This window comes from Tiliqua scincoides, chromosome 3 (assembly GCF_035046505.1).
Source record: "Tiliqua scincoides isolate rTilSci1 chromosome 3, rTilSci1.hap2, whole genome shotgun sequence".
In the NCBI taxonomy this organism is placed as follows: Eukaryota; Metazoa; Chordata; class Lepidosauria; order Squamata; family Scincidae; genus Tiliqua; species Tiliqua scincoides.
Window position 1 is genome coordinate 189785308 of NC_089823.1, and position 13553 is coordinate 189798860.

The 13553-nt window shown below is 41.3% G+C and overlaps 1 protein-coding gene across 9 annotated transcripts in view; it reads left to right on the plus strand.

Annotated features, from left to right (window-relative positions):
• The window catches only part of BTRC (beta-transducin repeat containing E3 ubiquitin protein ligase), a 173166-nt gene that overhangs the window by 127308 nt on the left and 32305 nt on the right, over positions 1-13553 (plus strand). For all 9 annotated transcript variants that reach the window (XR_010794079.1, XM_066619690.1, XM_066619682.1 and 6 more), the window contains 2 exons: positions 8106-8337; positions 12327-12513. Coding sequence is in view for 8 of the 9 variants with exons in the window: in XM_066619690.1 (XP_066475787.1) it covers positions 8106-8337; positions 12327-12513 (419 nt within the window). In the remaining variant the exon portion in view is untranslated. The remainder of the gene's footprint in view (positions 1-8105; positions 8338-12326; positions 12514-13553) is intronic.

The following is a 13553-nucleotide window of genomic DNA, read 5'->3' on the forward strand; positions in this document are numbered from 1 at the left end:
AGCTAGTCAGGAAAAGGGCTATAAAAATAAACTCAGAAGGGCATATTAAATTGTGTTAAATGCCCATCTGAACAGGAAGGTGTTTCATAACCTTTGACAGGTAAACAGGAAGGGGACTAGACAGGCCTCCAGAGAGAGAGAGAGTTTCAAAACCTGGACACTGACCAAAAAAGGTGGTTCTGAAGCTGGGCTTCAGATAATTATGGGACATAGAGAGAACAGGATGATAACTAGCATCTTGAATTGGGTTTGGAAACATATTGAGTGCCAGCATAGACCAGAAAGTGTTGGAGTTGCATGCTCTGAATAATAAATGTCCTTTTCTGGTCTGCAGCCTGGCAGTAGCATTCTGTCTCAGCTGGTCTCAGTTGTAGTTTCCAAACACTCCTCAAAGGCAGTCATGTGTAGAACATATTTCTGTAGTCTAGTCAGGTCATGATCCAGGCATACATGACAATGGTCAACTCTACCTTCTCCAGGAACAACTGCAGGCCAAAGCTATGGAAAGGTGCCTAGCTCTCATCATCACTTGAGCATTCAGGCTCAAAGCTGGATCCAGGAGCATGCTCACCTAATCCTTCAAGGAAAGTATCACCCCATTCCAAACAGGTCATTTGACCAACTGCTTTCCTACTAATCAAAAGAACTTCTATTTTTAATTTAATCTCACCTTGTTAGCCCATTCACAGCCTATCACAGAGCTTGGGCACTGGGTTCAGGACCTCCATTGCTTCCTTTGCGTTTGATAGAAAGGACACACACAGAGAGTTAAATATCACATACTGGTGACTCTACACTCAAAATCTCTGAATGATCTCTCCCAGTAGATGCTGATCAGAATGAAGAACAAGATGGAACCCTGAGAAACTCCATGGACCACTGACCAAAGGAAAGAATAGTAGTCCCCCAGCATCACCTTCTGGAATATTCCTTCTAGAACCAGTGCAAATCAGTTTCTCCAAGTCTCAACTCTGTCAACCACTCCAGAATGAAATAATGATTGATAGAATCCAAAGTTTATGACAGATCCAACAGAACCAATAGGGATGTGCTTTTCCTCCAGCTCTTGAGGTGTAGATCATTCACCAGGGTAATCAAGATAAGCTCAGTTGTGAAACCACCCCAAAAGCCTGCCACTGCTTTATGGTAACAGAGCATATAGTGGGGAGGCTTGGACTTTTTCTGAAGTTTGTTAGGGTACTTGGATGTGACTAATAGGCAATATATTATATATGAAGAAATGAATTTCTCTTGCCTCTTCATAGGTTCCAGCAGTGGCTAGAATCCCCTCCCTTTCCCTAGGTATAGGAAAATTATATAGGGGAAGACTGTGTAATATGGGGGACAGATTCCTTCCCAGCTTCTTGTAAGCAGCTTGTAATGTAGAGATCTGTGGATGAGGTGAAAGAAACCTTATATCAGAAAAACACAGCACACACTTCTGTGGATCTTGGCCAGTGTGCACTTAGCAAAGTGCTGTAGTTTTTTCTACTTCAGTCCTATGTTATGATGTGAGGACAAAAGATCATTGTGAAATTTACCATGAGAAAAATCGGTTATCGCTTGGTAATACTATAGGACCTATTCAATGTTTGTGACATTAAATATTTCCCTTTCTAGAGTACTGGCTGATTAGTTCCTTTTTTCATTTTAGCCTCTACTTCAAGGAACTTGTAATAGACAACTCAGCAGAAACACTTTGTGTCCTCCTTGAGATCAATAGAATGCCCTTGCATTCATTACTGTTCGATTTATCTCCAGCAGGCACCTCAGAGCAACTTCCAACAACACAAAGCTGCAACGTGCAAAATCAAATTGTAATATGCTGGGACAGAACAGGACATGGCCAGATGTTGCTTATAGTCCAAGTGTCTCTCATAAGAAGCAGAAACAAGAAAGGGGGAAATGATTGAACTAGGTTTGGATGAACTTGATATGTCTCTCTGCTGCCTATAGAATATGGTGGTATTTAGTACTGAGACACAGAATTCATCACCATTGCTACAAAGTTCCAGACTTTCTAGCTGCCAATCTGTGTTAAGTGGTACCATTGTATGGGACAGGTCTGGGGGTGAACACTCCTTCCTCCATGTTCCTTTAGAGCATGAACCTCCAAACTCTAGTCCACAGACCAGATCTGACCTGCCATAATAATTATTCTGGGTGCAGCAGTGATGAAACCTTACCTTTCCACCACGCAGTCAGAAAATTTTGTGCCCAAATGTTGCTAATCCTCATGCTGGGGAGCTGCTTCCCCAGAACGTCACCTCAGAAGACTCTGTGCCCCAATTTCCGGGGAGGTGGCTCCCTGATGTGAGAATCTGTATTGCTTGGGCACAAAAACTGCTGGCTGCGTCGTGAAACGGTAAGGCTTTGCCCACCACCGTGCTGTGCCCGGAATAATTATTCTGGCACACCTCAGGTTGCAGTTTGGCAACTGCTGCTTTAGCCCATTAAATTGCCCACTCTTGCTTGACATATTTATTTGCACATTTTCATGGTAGTGGGTGCATGTCAGGAGAACATGACACAGACTAGTCTTGTTTCACTAATAGAAAGTATTGTGTCCCCCAGGCCTTTACAGGAGAAGGCAAAACTTTAGTTCCTTAAAGCAAGCCCCCCCACCACCACCACCACCAATGGCTTAAGGGAAGTCTTGCCTTTTATATAATTCATGACCAGCCTCACCTTGCTTGGTCAGCAAGTTCAAACCTGTAAACACGGCTACAGTTCTGGAGCTTCCTTAGGTAAACATAGCCACTAGTTAAGCATCATTAGTGATCTCAATAGAAGTGTCTTCATCTTTGTCCTCCCTCACAAATTGAGGCACCCTGGGATCACCAGGAGGATCCCTGCTGTACCTTCTCTAGCGTGCAAAACAAAAAGGAAGCCTTCAAACCGAATATTGTCCATCAAGAGCCATCATGTCACAAAACAACAGTTCTTGATTAACTTGCCCCGCAATAGCCTCCATGCTGATCTATGGAGATTTTGTTTATAAAATAAAAGTCACAGGTCCCATGTTCTTATGCCATGTTCCTTCAGTTGCCATTTCTAATGAATTGCTCAGGTACCTGCAGGTACTGAGTCAGGCAACTTCTTTTCTTCTACTACCCAAGAACAGCTAAGTTAACTGGCCCACAGGATAGATAGCATACCCCTCTTCTCTCCACTTTCTCTCTTTTCTCCCTCATTCTTCCTTCAAGTGCTACCACAAACCACAGCTGCCCTTTATGAAACTTTCCCCTGGGCATGGAATCTCGGCTCCCTTGGCTAGCTTACCTCCCTGAAACTAGCTCTAAGGCTTCTGTCAGTCATCCTGAGTTTGCCTATCAAGCCCATTTCTGGCATTTTTCCCCCACCTTTGAATCAGGAGATCACTATGTCTTGGCAAACTAGACCCGTGATCCCTGCCACAACACATCTCAGTAGATACAGATGGGTACCAAAGACCAAGATTACCTCTGACCACAGTCTCCCAATTATTTTCTGTGTCTCATCTGCTGTCAAATTTTCAACACACTGCCTTCTTTCTTTGGTTTGGTGAGAGTAGGGGTTGAAGTCCAGGACTCCTTGGTCTGCCTTTTAGGGAACAATCATGAATATTGCATTGCATTAACTTTTCAATTCCCCTTCCTAGTTATTGTATTATTATCCCCAGAATAAAAGTGATATATTGTCACACCTATATCCTTCCCTTGCTTCTCATTTCATGCAAGGGTAGCATGCTGTGCCCTGAGTAACTATACCTGATCCCCCCACACATTGTCAAGTTTCCTTTTGTGTGCTTGCTGCACATCTTAGTACATGTTCAGTAACACTACAGTTCAAATTGTGAATTTGGTGCTGTTAATGTAGATTTGAACCAGGGCCTCTTATGTACTTTTTAGTGGCCTTGTTGGCCTAAGGAGTTAATAAGTCTTGGCATACACAAGTTTCTGCCACCAGTATATTGAGTTCTGTCAAGATTTGGAGACAGTAAAAAACAAGTGGTTGAGTCATCAATGGACCTCTCAAAACTGCACTAAACTCTCTCACTGCTAGTTATGTTCCCTCCTCCCTGACTCCAGAAGGAATAATTATTTGATTTTTTTTCCCCACCATACATTTCAACTTTTTTAACTGAATACTTTAGAGGAGGAAATGCTATGCTTTATTGCATCTGTGGAGATTAAAGAGCAGGCAGTGAAGTTTTGTAGGTATAGGGGTAGGGATGACTCTCTTTTTGTAGTCATAAAGAGTTATACTACCTAGAAATTACAAAATGCCTTCCATAAAAACAGGCAGGGAGGGTTGAAATGACTTGCCCACAGCCAGAAACTGAACAGCCTGTAACCAAACGGGGTGTTTCCAACCTCCAAATACTTCTTCAAATTGCTCCCCCCCCCCACACACACACACACACTCACTGTCTCTCTCTGTCTCCGATACATTTATGATCTTCCTTCTTTCCCTCACTATCAGTACTGAGCAGTACTATATGCTGCAATTCAATTGGTGGGTCTCATTTGAGGTCATAGAAGGGAACTGCACACAGGCTAAGGAAGAGCACCAGTATGGGTAGTCTTTGAGTAAAGAGCAAAATATACTCTTGGACTTTTGTTTACTGGGTTCAAAGGTTGTTGTCCTGAGTTATACCTGCGCATGTAAAATATTCCATGGTTTTTCAGTCTTAAACCCATGCAGACTGTTTTGGCTTGCTCACCAGTTCTGTGGAACCACCTGTCAGAGGTAACAGTCTTGCTCTTGTTAACATGATTGCTAATTCTGGGATAAGAAAAGGGGAGCAATCTGAGAGCTGTTTAGGTTCTTCACTGGGGTTTTTCAATCATTTAGTCCACAGTTTGTCTAGCAGGGACCAAAGCATAGCTAGCATCGGTGATGCAACTCTCAGAGTGAATATGGGGGTGTCACAGAGGAGAAAACTATATACTACAGAAGCTGCCATCTGAACATGCTGTAAAAGGGGACTAAACGCCCTGTAGTGCCTGATGCCTAACCAACTGTTGAAGTTAATTGGCATCAAATCTATGTCCTCTTTTGATGAATGCAGATGTGCTCATTCCTCTTCCAGACCAGATTATATGACACTCCATGGCCCATTTAAGATTGGTTCATAGTAGTGAATTTTTCCATTTAGATGTTCAGATGGCACCAAACTGGGAGGGATGGCTGATACTCTAGAGCACAGAAACGGGATCCAAGAAAATCTTGACAGGATGGAAAACTGGGCAAATGAGCATTAGTAGGAAGAAATGTTAAGTTTTGCATTTCAGTTGGAAAAATCAAAAGCACATATGTAAGATTGAGGATATTTGCCTGAGAATTCGTATGTGTGAAAAAGATCTAGGTTTTTTAATAGGCAGGAAATTGAAAGTGAGCCGGCAGCGTGACACGGCATCAAAGAAGGCAAATGCTATTTTAGACTGCATCAGCAAAAATATATGATTAAGATCATGAGGATGGTACTGCTACTTTAGTCAGCTTTAGTCAAACCCCACCTGGAATATTGTGTCCAGTTCTGGGTGTGGCAGTTTGAAGAATATTGACATATTGGAGTGGGCCCAGAGGAGCACAGCTAAGATGTTAAGGGGGCTGGAGATCATGTCCTAGAATGGTAAGTTGAAGAAGTTGGGCCTGTTATGTTTGGAGAAGAGACTGTTAAGAGGTGATATAACTATCTGTAAATATCTGTAGGGCTGTAAAGTGCAAGATGGAGTGCATTTGTACTTGGTTGCACCAGAGGATAGAGCTGGGACAAATGGGTTTCAATTAGAAGAAAGTTTTCAATTAAATTTTAGGAACAACTTCCTGATGGTAACTGTTCAATATGGAACAACCTGACTTGGACTATGATAAACACTTGGAGGTTTTTGAGCACAGACTGGATAGCCATCGATCAGGGTTGTTGTAGTTGTGGACAGCTTGCATTGACAAGGAGTTGGACTTTATGGTTGGATTTCCAATTCTATTAGTTCAGGTATAAGCAGGCCCTCATTCTTTTCAGCATGGTAGTAACACTGGTTCTTGTGCAAGTTATTGGGTTAGCTCATTTGTGTTTGTACTTTAAAGGAACGTCTTTCTTAGAGGGGTGTGGGTAAGAATGCAGTGATTTTAAAAATATGCTGGATGAGGACAGCCTGCCGTAAGATTGGCTGTACAGCAAAGGAAATGGGAAATGAAATGAGGTCAGGCTTATAAAATACACCATTTATCAACTATCTAAATTTTAATCCAGCGTTTCATTGGTTTTCCTGTTCTGCAAACAACTGAACTGCTGTGAAAACAGCTACAGAAACGCCCCTGGCCAGTGTGTTAATAGAGTCCGGTTTTCATGCTTCGATGTTGCACAATCACCAGCAACGTTTATGTATGGAGAAAACCAACACTTTTATACCAAGGAACTATGTTTTTATTATTTCCATAAAGACCACTGAGGCCTCAACATAGAGAGCCCAATTTGTTTATGATGATTTTTGGTTTTGCAACCAAACATTTTGTTTGTCAGTCTATAGTTGAAGCACTAGCCATCAATCATAGGTGTGATTGTTTTGCATGGCATAGAATCTGGTTGTGTGATAAAGATTCTGGCGATATTTGGCAAAATATGCAACATGCCTTTCAGGGAGAGAAAGCGAGTGGGTGAATAAACAAACGTTTTCTTTCTAAAGAACAGCAGGATTCCACCCTTCACATTTGAATGACATAGAAAAACATGTAGTGTCTGCTGCAGACTTGGATATTTGGGGATAAAAGTATATCTTGAAAGCTTCTGGTTGTCATTGTACAGATATTTTACATAAGAAGTTCTGAGCTTAGATCAGCTTGTGATTCTCTCCTCACTTGGGGCGCAATCCTAACCCCCTATGTCAGTGCTTTCCAGCACTGACATAAGGGCAATGTAGCTCTGAGGTAAGGAATCAAACATTCCCTTACTTTGAGGAGGCCTCCATGAGTGACACCCAACTGTAGGATGCAGCACATGTCCCATTGGCACCACTATGCCTGTGCTGGAAAGCACTGACATAAGGGGTTAGGATTGCGCCCTTGGTTACACAAGACCCATTGCTTGATAGAGCCATTGAAATACTGCAGCTGCATCAGCACTACAGCTCAGGCTGGGTCCCAGTAATACTGCAGGGGACAAAATGATTCTGTGAAGTCCTGCCCCAATACCAGATTGGGGGCTTGGATTTGTTTATCACTGCTCATACACCTTTTTATCAAACCACCTTTCTTTGAATTATTGCTGTTGGGTCTCTTTTAAATATGTAATCAGTTTCTTGTAAAGCACTTTTAAACATGTAATTGAACTTCAGATTACTGTCATATTTTAGAAACTTCCAGGGCATGTAGGTAATTCAAGCTTGTACTGCCTAGATATATTTTAGATTGTTCTTTTGCTGAGGGAAAAATCCAAATCTACAAATGCTAAATCGCCTTCAGCTTGGAAACAACAACAGTGGCCCATTTATTTAGTTGAAGTCACCGGATGTTATCATAGAAGCAAGATATGTACACTTGCATCTAGCTAAGTTGTGGCAAAAACATTTGAGTAGGTTTTGCTTAAGAGTAGAGCACAGAAGCTTCATGGTTTGTGGGTGTTCTGGGCTCTGAAATCCCTCTTTCAGGAGCTAGCTTCATGGTGGGCATGTGATATTCTAAAACCACAGATGGCTAGTTTTCTAAAATATCTTTTTAAAATTTACCATATTACATTTGTGGAGTTTGTACTGGACACACAGGTTTTGTGTTCTGCATGATACTGAACATCACCAGTGGGAAGTTTCTTTCTCTCTTATACCTAATGCATTTTCTGCTAATTTTAGTTGCAGTTCATTGTAGCCCTAGAGTAGATATTTTAATGTGTTGTTAGAAAGGCAGGTGTGCATGTGTATGGTGCATTAATACATGTGACGTTGGAGAGGTAGGAACCTGGTGGCAGTTTAGTATTTAGTGTGCAATTAACACTTGAATTGATTTTCTTTCCCTGCCACCCAGGTAGGTACATCTCAAGCAGACTCTGTACTGTAGTGCCGTTCAAGCATGTTAAATTATCCATCTCCAAAAATTCATTTTGCACATGTTCTTCTTTCCTTCCATAGACGAAACTTGCCAATGGCACTTCAAGCATGATTGTGCCCAAGCAAAGAAAGCTATCTGCAAGCTATGAAAAGGAAAAGGAACTCTGTATCAAGTATTTTGAGCAGTGGTCAGAGTCTGACCAAGTGGAATTTGTGGAGCATCTCATCTCCCAAATGTGTCACTATCAGCACGGACACATCAACTCATACCTCAAACCTATGCTACAGAGAGACTTCATCACAGCACTACCAGGTATTTCAGTGGGATCATGGAAGGAGAAGTATTAGTCTCGACCTTGAAAGTGCTTGGATTTTCCTTTAGGACTTTGCATTACATTGGCGAGTTCATATTAATCCATGTTGCAGAAGGCCACTGATGTCTTTCATAATGAATAGCTGCTTGTTGACCCCAAATAGGATACCAGATCTTTTAAATTAGAGAAAGGTACAGTACTTGATCTTGACTGTATTCACTCCTGTGTACAATTTCCCATATTGCCCATATTGTATGTATAGGGTTGGATCTCAGAAACCATGAGCAGAAAGAAAAAAGTCACTAGTTCAAACCAGAATTCAAGCAGTTATAATAGGTAAGTTCTGAAGCATTTTTTTCATGGTTGACATCTCTGATCTTACAAAAGATTTCTTTAGGAGTTGCCTGTCCCGTGTTTAGTTTTATAAGAAAGCATGCTGTCAGGAAACCTCTAGAATCTAGGGCAAAAGGAGGGGGAGGGGATGACCTTTTATTTATAAAAACAATTGCAATTCTGTGTAGAATAAAGTTAATGGGTGATCCTTGATATGAATTTAATTTATATTTAGGCTTTATAAACTCAGTGAACTCAATAAACTGGAGCAGGTCTGTGGAGTCAGCGTCATAGAGTTGGCATCAAAAGCAATTCTGGGGTCAAAATCAGAGATTTTGTGCACCAACTCCACAGCCCTGGTTCAGGAAGTTAACATTTGGGGGAGAATTTGAGTTGTTATAGATTTTACACTAATTGGAGCATTTCCTATATGAGTTTGAACATTACGTTAGTTAACCTTGCATGAATGAGGGCATATGTCAGTTACATGATCTGGATTTTCAATCATATAGTTTAGCATTACTTAGAGTAAGATAAAGTCAACCCCTGCTAACTGGGTAAGAGGCGCTTTTTCAAGTAGGTGCTCCTCTTTTTAGCAGGGGGAGAGTAACTGGCCCGCCTCACCCCAGCAGTGTCTTTTCTAGTGGCTGTTTGCTGGTGTTCTTTTGTATCTTTTTAGATTGTGAGCCATTTTGGGACAGGGAGCCATTTAGTTATTTGATTTTTCTCTGTAAACCGCTTTGTGAACTTTTTTTTGTTGAAAAGCGGTATATAAATACTGTTATAATAATAATAATAATAATAATAATAATAATAATAATAGTAATAATAATAATAATACCACCTAAATGCCATAAGTTGTTGCTATGCAATATTCAGTTTTATCAGAAGGTGAGGGAACTCTTTCTTATCTTTCATATTAAAATCTTTCATATTCTTCTTTCACTTTTTGAGATCCTTTTTCCTCCTAGGTTGTATTATGATTGTCAGATTTAGCTTCATTAGATTGTCTTTTACTTAAGAACCACTGTGCACATGTTCTAGAGATACATGTAGAGAGGCATGTCTCTTAGAAATTTTTTTTTTTTTTACATTTACATTTAATGAATTTTTCCAGAGAACATGAAACAGATTACTTAAAAAATCCATGAACAGCCTTCTGGTTGTGACATTCTTCATTCACAAACCTTTTGTGCTCATCTGTTGCTAGCAGAAAAAAATGGGTACATTGTGTCCTGCATAAACCTTGATAAGAATCATCTGATAAGCAGACAGATTCATGAGGTGCCTAAGTACAGATGTGTGACTTCAGGCAGCCCAAAATGCATTTACTGCTTCTTACTTTCAGCCTCTGCTGTTAACAAATGAGGCTCAGTCTTCGGGTTGGTTGTAACAAGAGCAGGACACGCAGAGCTTTTGATCTCTTCCCGGATCTTGGGTAGTTTTTTATTTGGAAGAGATGAAATTTTCATGTCATGCTTGTCCCTTTACAAAATGAAACTGCAGTTGGATGATCAAATGTCTTAAGTAGCTTTGTGAAATGTATAATAATCTCTGCCCGCTCAATATCTAGTAACTATTGCTTACCCGACACCACCAACAAATTGGAGGAGGTGGGGAGGTACAGTTGGGTGGAAAAGAAAGGACATAGGGTGGGGGTGGGAAATTGGGTCTGGCAAGGGAAGAGATTTGGTAGCAACACTCACTAAAACCTAACCCCCTGCCAGGGCCTGAACTGCCTTCACGGATCAATGTGCCAGCTATAGAGATGGTGCAGGTTTAACCCATGGTGGCTGCTGAGGTTTACCCCAGCAAGGAAACAAATGTTCCTTTGCCCAAAGGAGGCCTTAGCACACCAAAATTCTCCTGCAGGATACAATGGAAGCTGCAATGGCATTAGGATGGCACCATCCGCAATGACGTTAGCTGCCTGAAACTCACCTTACCACACAAACCTATAACTGGTATATCTGTTATCCTCCCTGGAACCTCTGTCTTCCTTTGCATCTGTTCCAAGAGCTCTAGGAAGCTATTTTCTAGAGCAGGGGTCTCCAAACTTTTTGGCCAGAGGGCCACATAAAATATCTGGCATGGTGTTGAGGGCCGGGGAAAAAATTTAAATATAAAATGTATATAAATAAATCAGAGATGGAACTTAGATGAGTGAATAAATGAATGAATGGGCTCATTCATTCAACCTCTCTGGCCCTTCAGACCAGACACAACCCTTCAGACGCAACCAGAGCACAGTTCCAGTCATGAAGGCCAGAGGCCTTCAGGGGACAAGAGGCTCGCCACGGGCCACATCTGGCCCCTGGGCCGGGGTTTGGAGACCCCTGTTCTAGAGGTAGGAAGCTACTGAACAGCATAATTCTCCATCTTCTTCAAATACCTCTCTTCCACCACATGTGGGTTTAAAGCAGGGTGCAGGTAATGCTATGAAAGTGCCTCTTTTCATTTCATCTTGTTTTCAGTGTATGTACCTCTTTTCTGTCCAAGGCATATTAGTCTACATTAGCTTACTAGTTGAACTGATGCATATACTCCACATGTGCTTCCAGGACTGTGTCTGTGATGTGATAGACATTATAAGCATAAAGACTTAAGATTTTAATTCATTAATTTTATAATCTAGGTAAAACTTTCTGTGGCCTAGGCTAACACAGTGGCAGCCCATTTCATCTGGCAAAAAGAAATGCCCTTACTACCTCAGTATCTCTTGTGCATATCAACAGCAGTCAAGTGAAACTTTATTAATGAAATAATCTTATTTTATAGACCTCTTATTCTTCTGAGGCCTCTGCGTTCATTAGATTTGAGCAGCATGTTAATAGAGGAACCCAATACAGTTCAAGCAGACCAGAGTTAGCCCCAGCCACCACTTTCCTTTTCATCCTATAGTAGTATGTAGCATGAATTGGCTTTCTGCTGCAGTCCCATTTTCAGATTTATTCTCTTGTTGTCTTGTCTGTCTTGTTTCCTTGCAAACATCAATGATATTGAGATGCCCTCAGAATCTTGCCATGCTCGAAGTGTGAAGTTTGCCATGCTGGAAGTGTGAAGTTTGTAGCATTTTGTTGCATGTTTTCTTCTTCCTGGCAAAATAAATGACTTCAGTAAAACTGTTTTTTCTTCTTCTGCTTGTGCAAGCATCTCATCCCACACATCTGTGCATACACACACACCCAAACTGTTTTCAGGTACCACTTTCCTTCAGGCTGCACATTAGGATATATTTGTATTCTATTCTTCATTGCATCAAAAAGCTCCTGTTCTAGCCCAAAAAAGACCAGCTTTTGGGCTGCTGGAATACTAGAACAGCTGTAGTAGCAGAATGAGAAATGGTCCTAATATAGCAGAATGGGGCATTATCAAGTAAGAAAAGCTTTTCCATACATCCCCCTAGTGCTAAAACCCATAGAAATAGATTGGGACAATGTCCTGGATTCTTTATCATCTTTAATGTGTTGTTGTATTTCTTAACCAAAAGAACCTGCAGGTTTCTGAACTTCTCTGGAGAATATTTTCTGCCTAATCATCCCAGCTCTGTATTAGAGAAGGGAATGAGCAATGATGAGGACAAAATTCCATTCTTATGTTACAGGCTCCTATTGCACTTCCCAGTGATGTCTGACTCCTTTTATTTTTCTTCCAGCTCGAGGCCTGGATCACATTGCTGAGAATATCCTGTCCTACCTGGATGCCAAGTCTTTGTGTGCTGTTGAACTGGTGTGTAAGGAGTGGTACCGGGTGACGTCTGATGGCATGTTGTGGAAGAAGCTGATTGAAAGAATGGTCCGGACAGACTCACTGTGGAGGGGTTTGGCAGAGCGGAGAGGATGGTGAGCCCGTCTTATGAGCAGCTTTTTCCCAGCTCAATAAGGGAAGCAGATGCTGGTGATTTAATGCCCTATTTCAACTAGAGTTTTTACACCTTTGTAATGGCATGGTTACCAGTTTGACAGTTCATGTTACCTGAAAATGGGAGTTTGTCCATTTTGTTCTGCCATACATTCCTCAACTTCTGTAGGAGAACTCCTGCCTCAGAGGTATCTCATTGTACTTTAGTTATATAAAATCCATTCAGTTTATCATGTTCTCCTTAGAAAGCTGTGTGTGTCATTGACAGCTAGCATGGATATCTAAATTGGCCCCTCACTATCACCTACCCTTACCTTCACATGACTTCACATTTTCATGGACCTATTTTGCTGTCTCACACTCAGCCTGATCCTATCCATCAACAAAGTACATATTTTGCATCTTGAAGTGCAGAGAGTTTGCTGCATAGGCTGTTTCAGTTTGCCTGCTCATAGATACACATGCATACCAGGAGAAAAACCGAAACATTCATGCTCAGAAAGAACTCTATTGTAGAGCGCAGTGTTGCAAATGAGATGCAGCAATTGCCAACATTTTCTGGCTGGTGGGTACCACCAGCAGCATCCAGAGTGTGGTACGATTCCTTCCACTACTTGGAGCTGTCCATGATTAACACCTCAGTGATGCTACATGTTCAGCAGTTATGTGGAGTGGCTAAACTTGTAGAAGTCCGAAGTAGGTGTCTTTATATGTGTTATGAATATGGCATGCCACTTGGTTTTCCTCAGCAAATTTCTGTAATTAGAGATCTGTTTAATCATTGGTCACAAAGCCCAGAATACAGACCACAGAGGATAAGCACTCGGAAACTCAGATAGATTAGTTAATCAGATGGAATATTCTTTCTATTATGCAGGACTTGCCCTAGTCTTGAGCTGCTCTGTTAACATTTCATTAGATGCTTCCCTCTCTGGGGTAATTCCCCTTAATACATAATTTTCCATCCAAAGGGCCTCCCTAGTACATTGTCTGTGAGAATGCTGGGTATGAATATTTCATA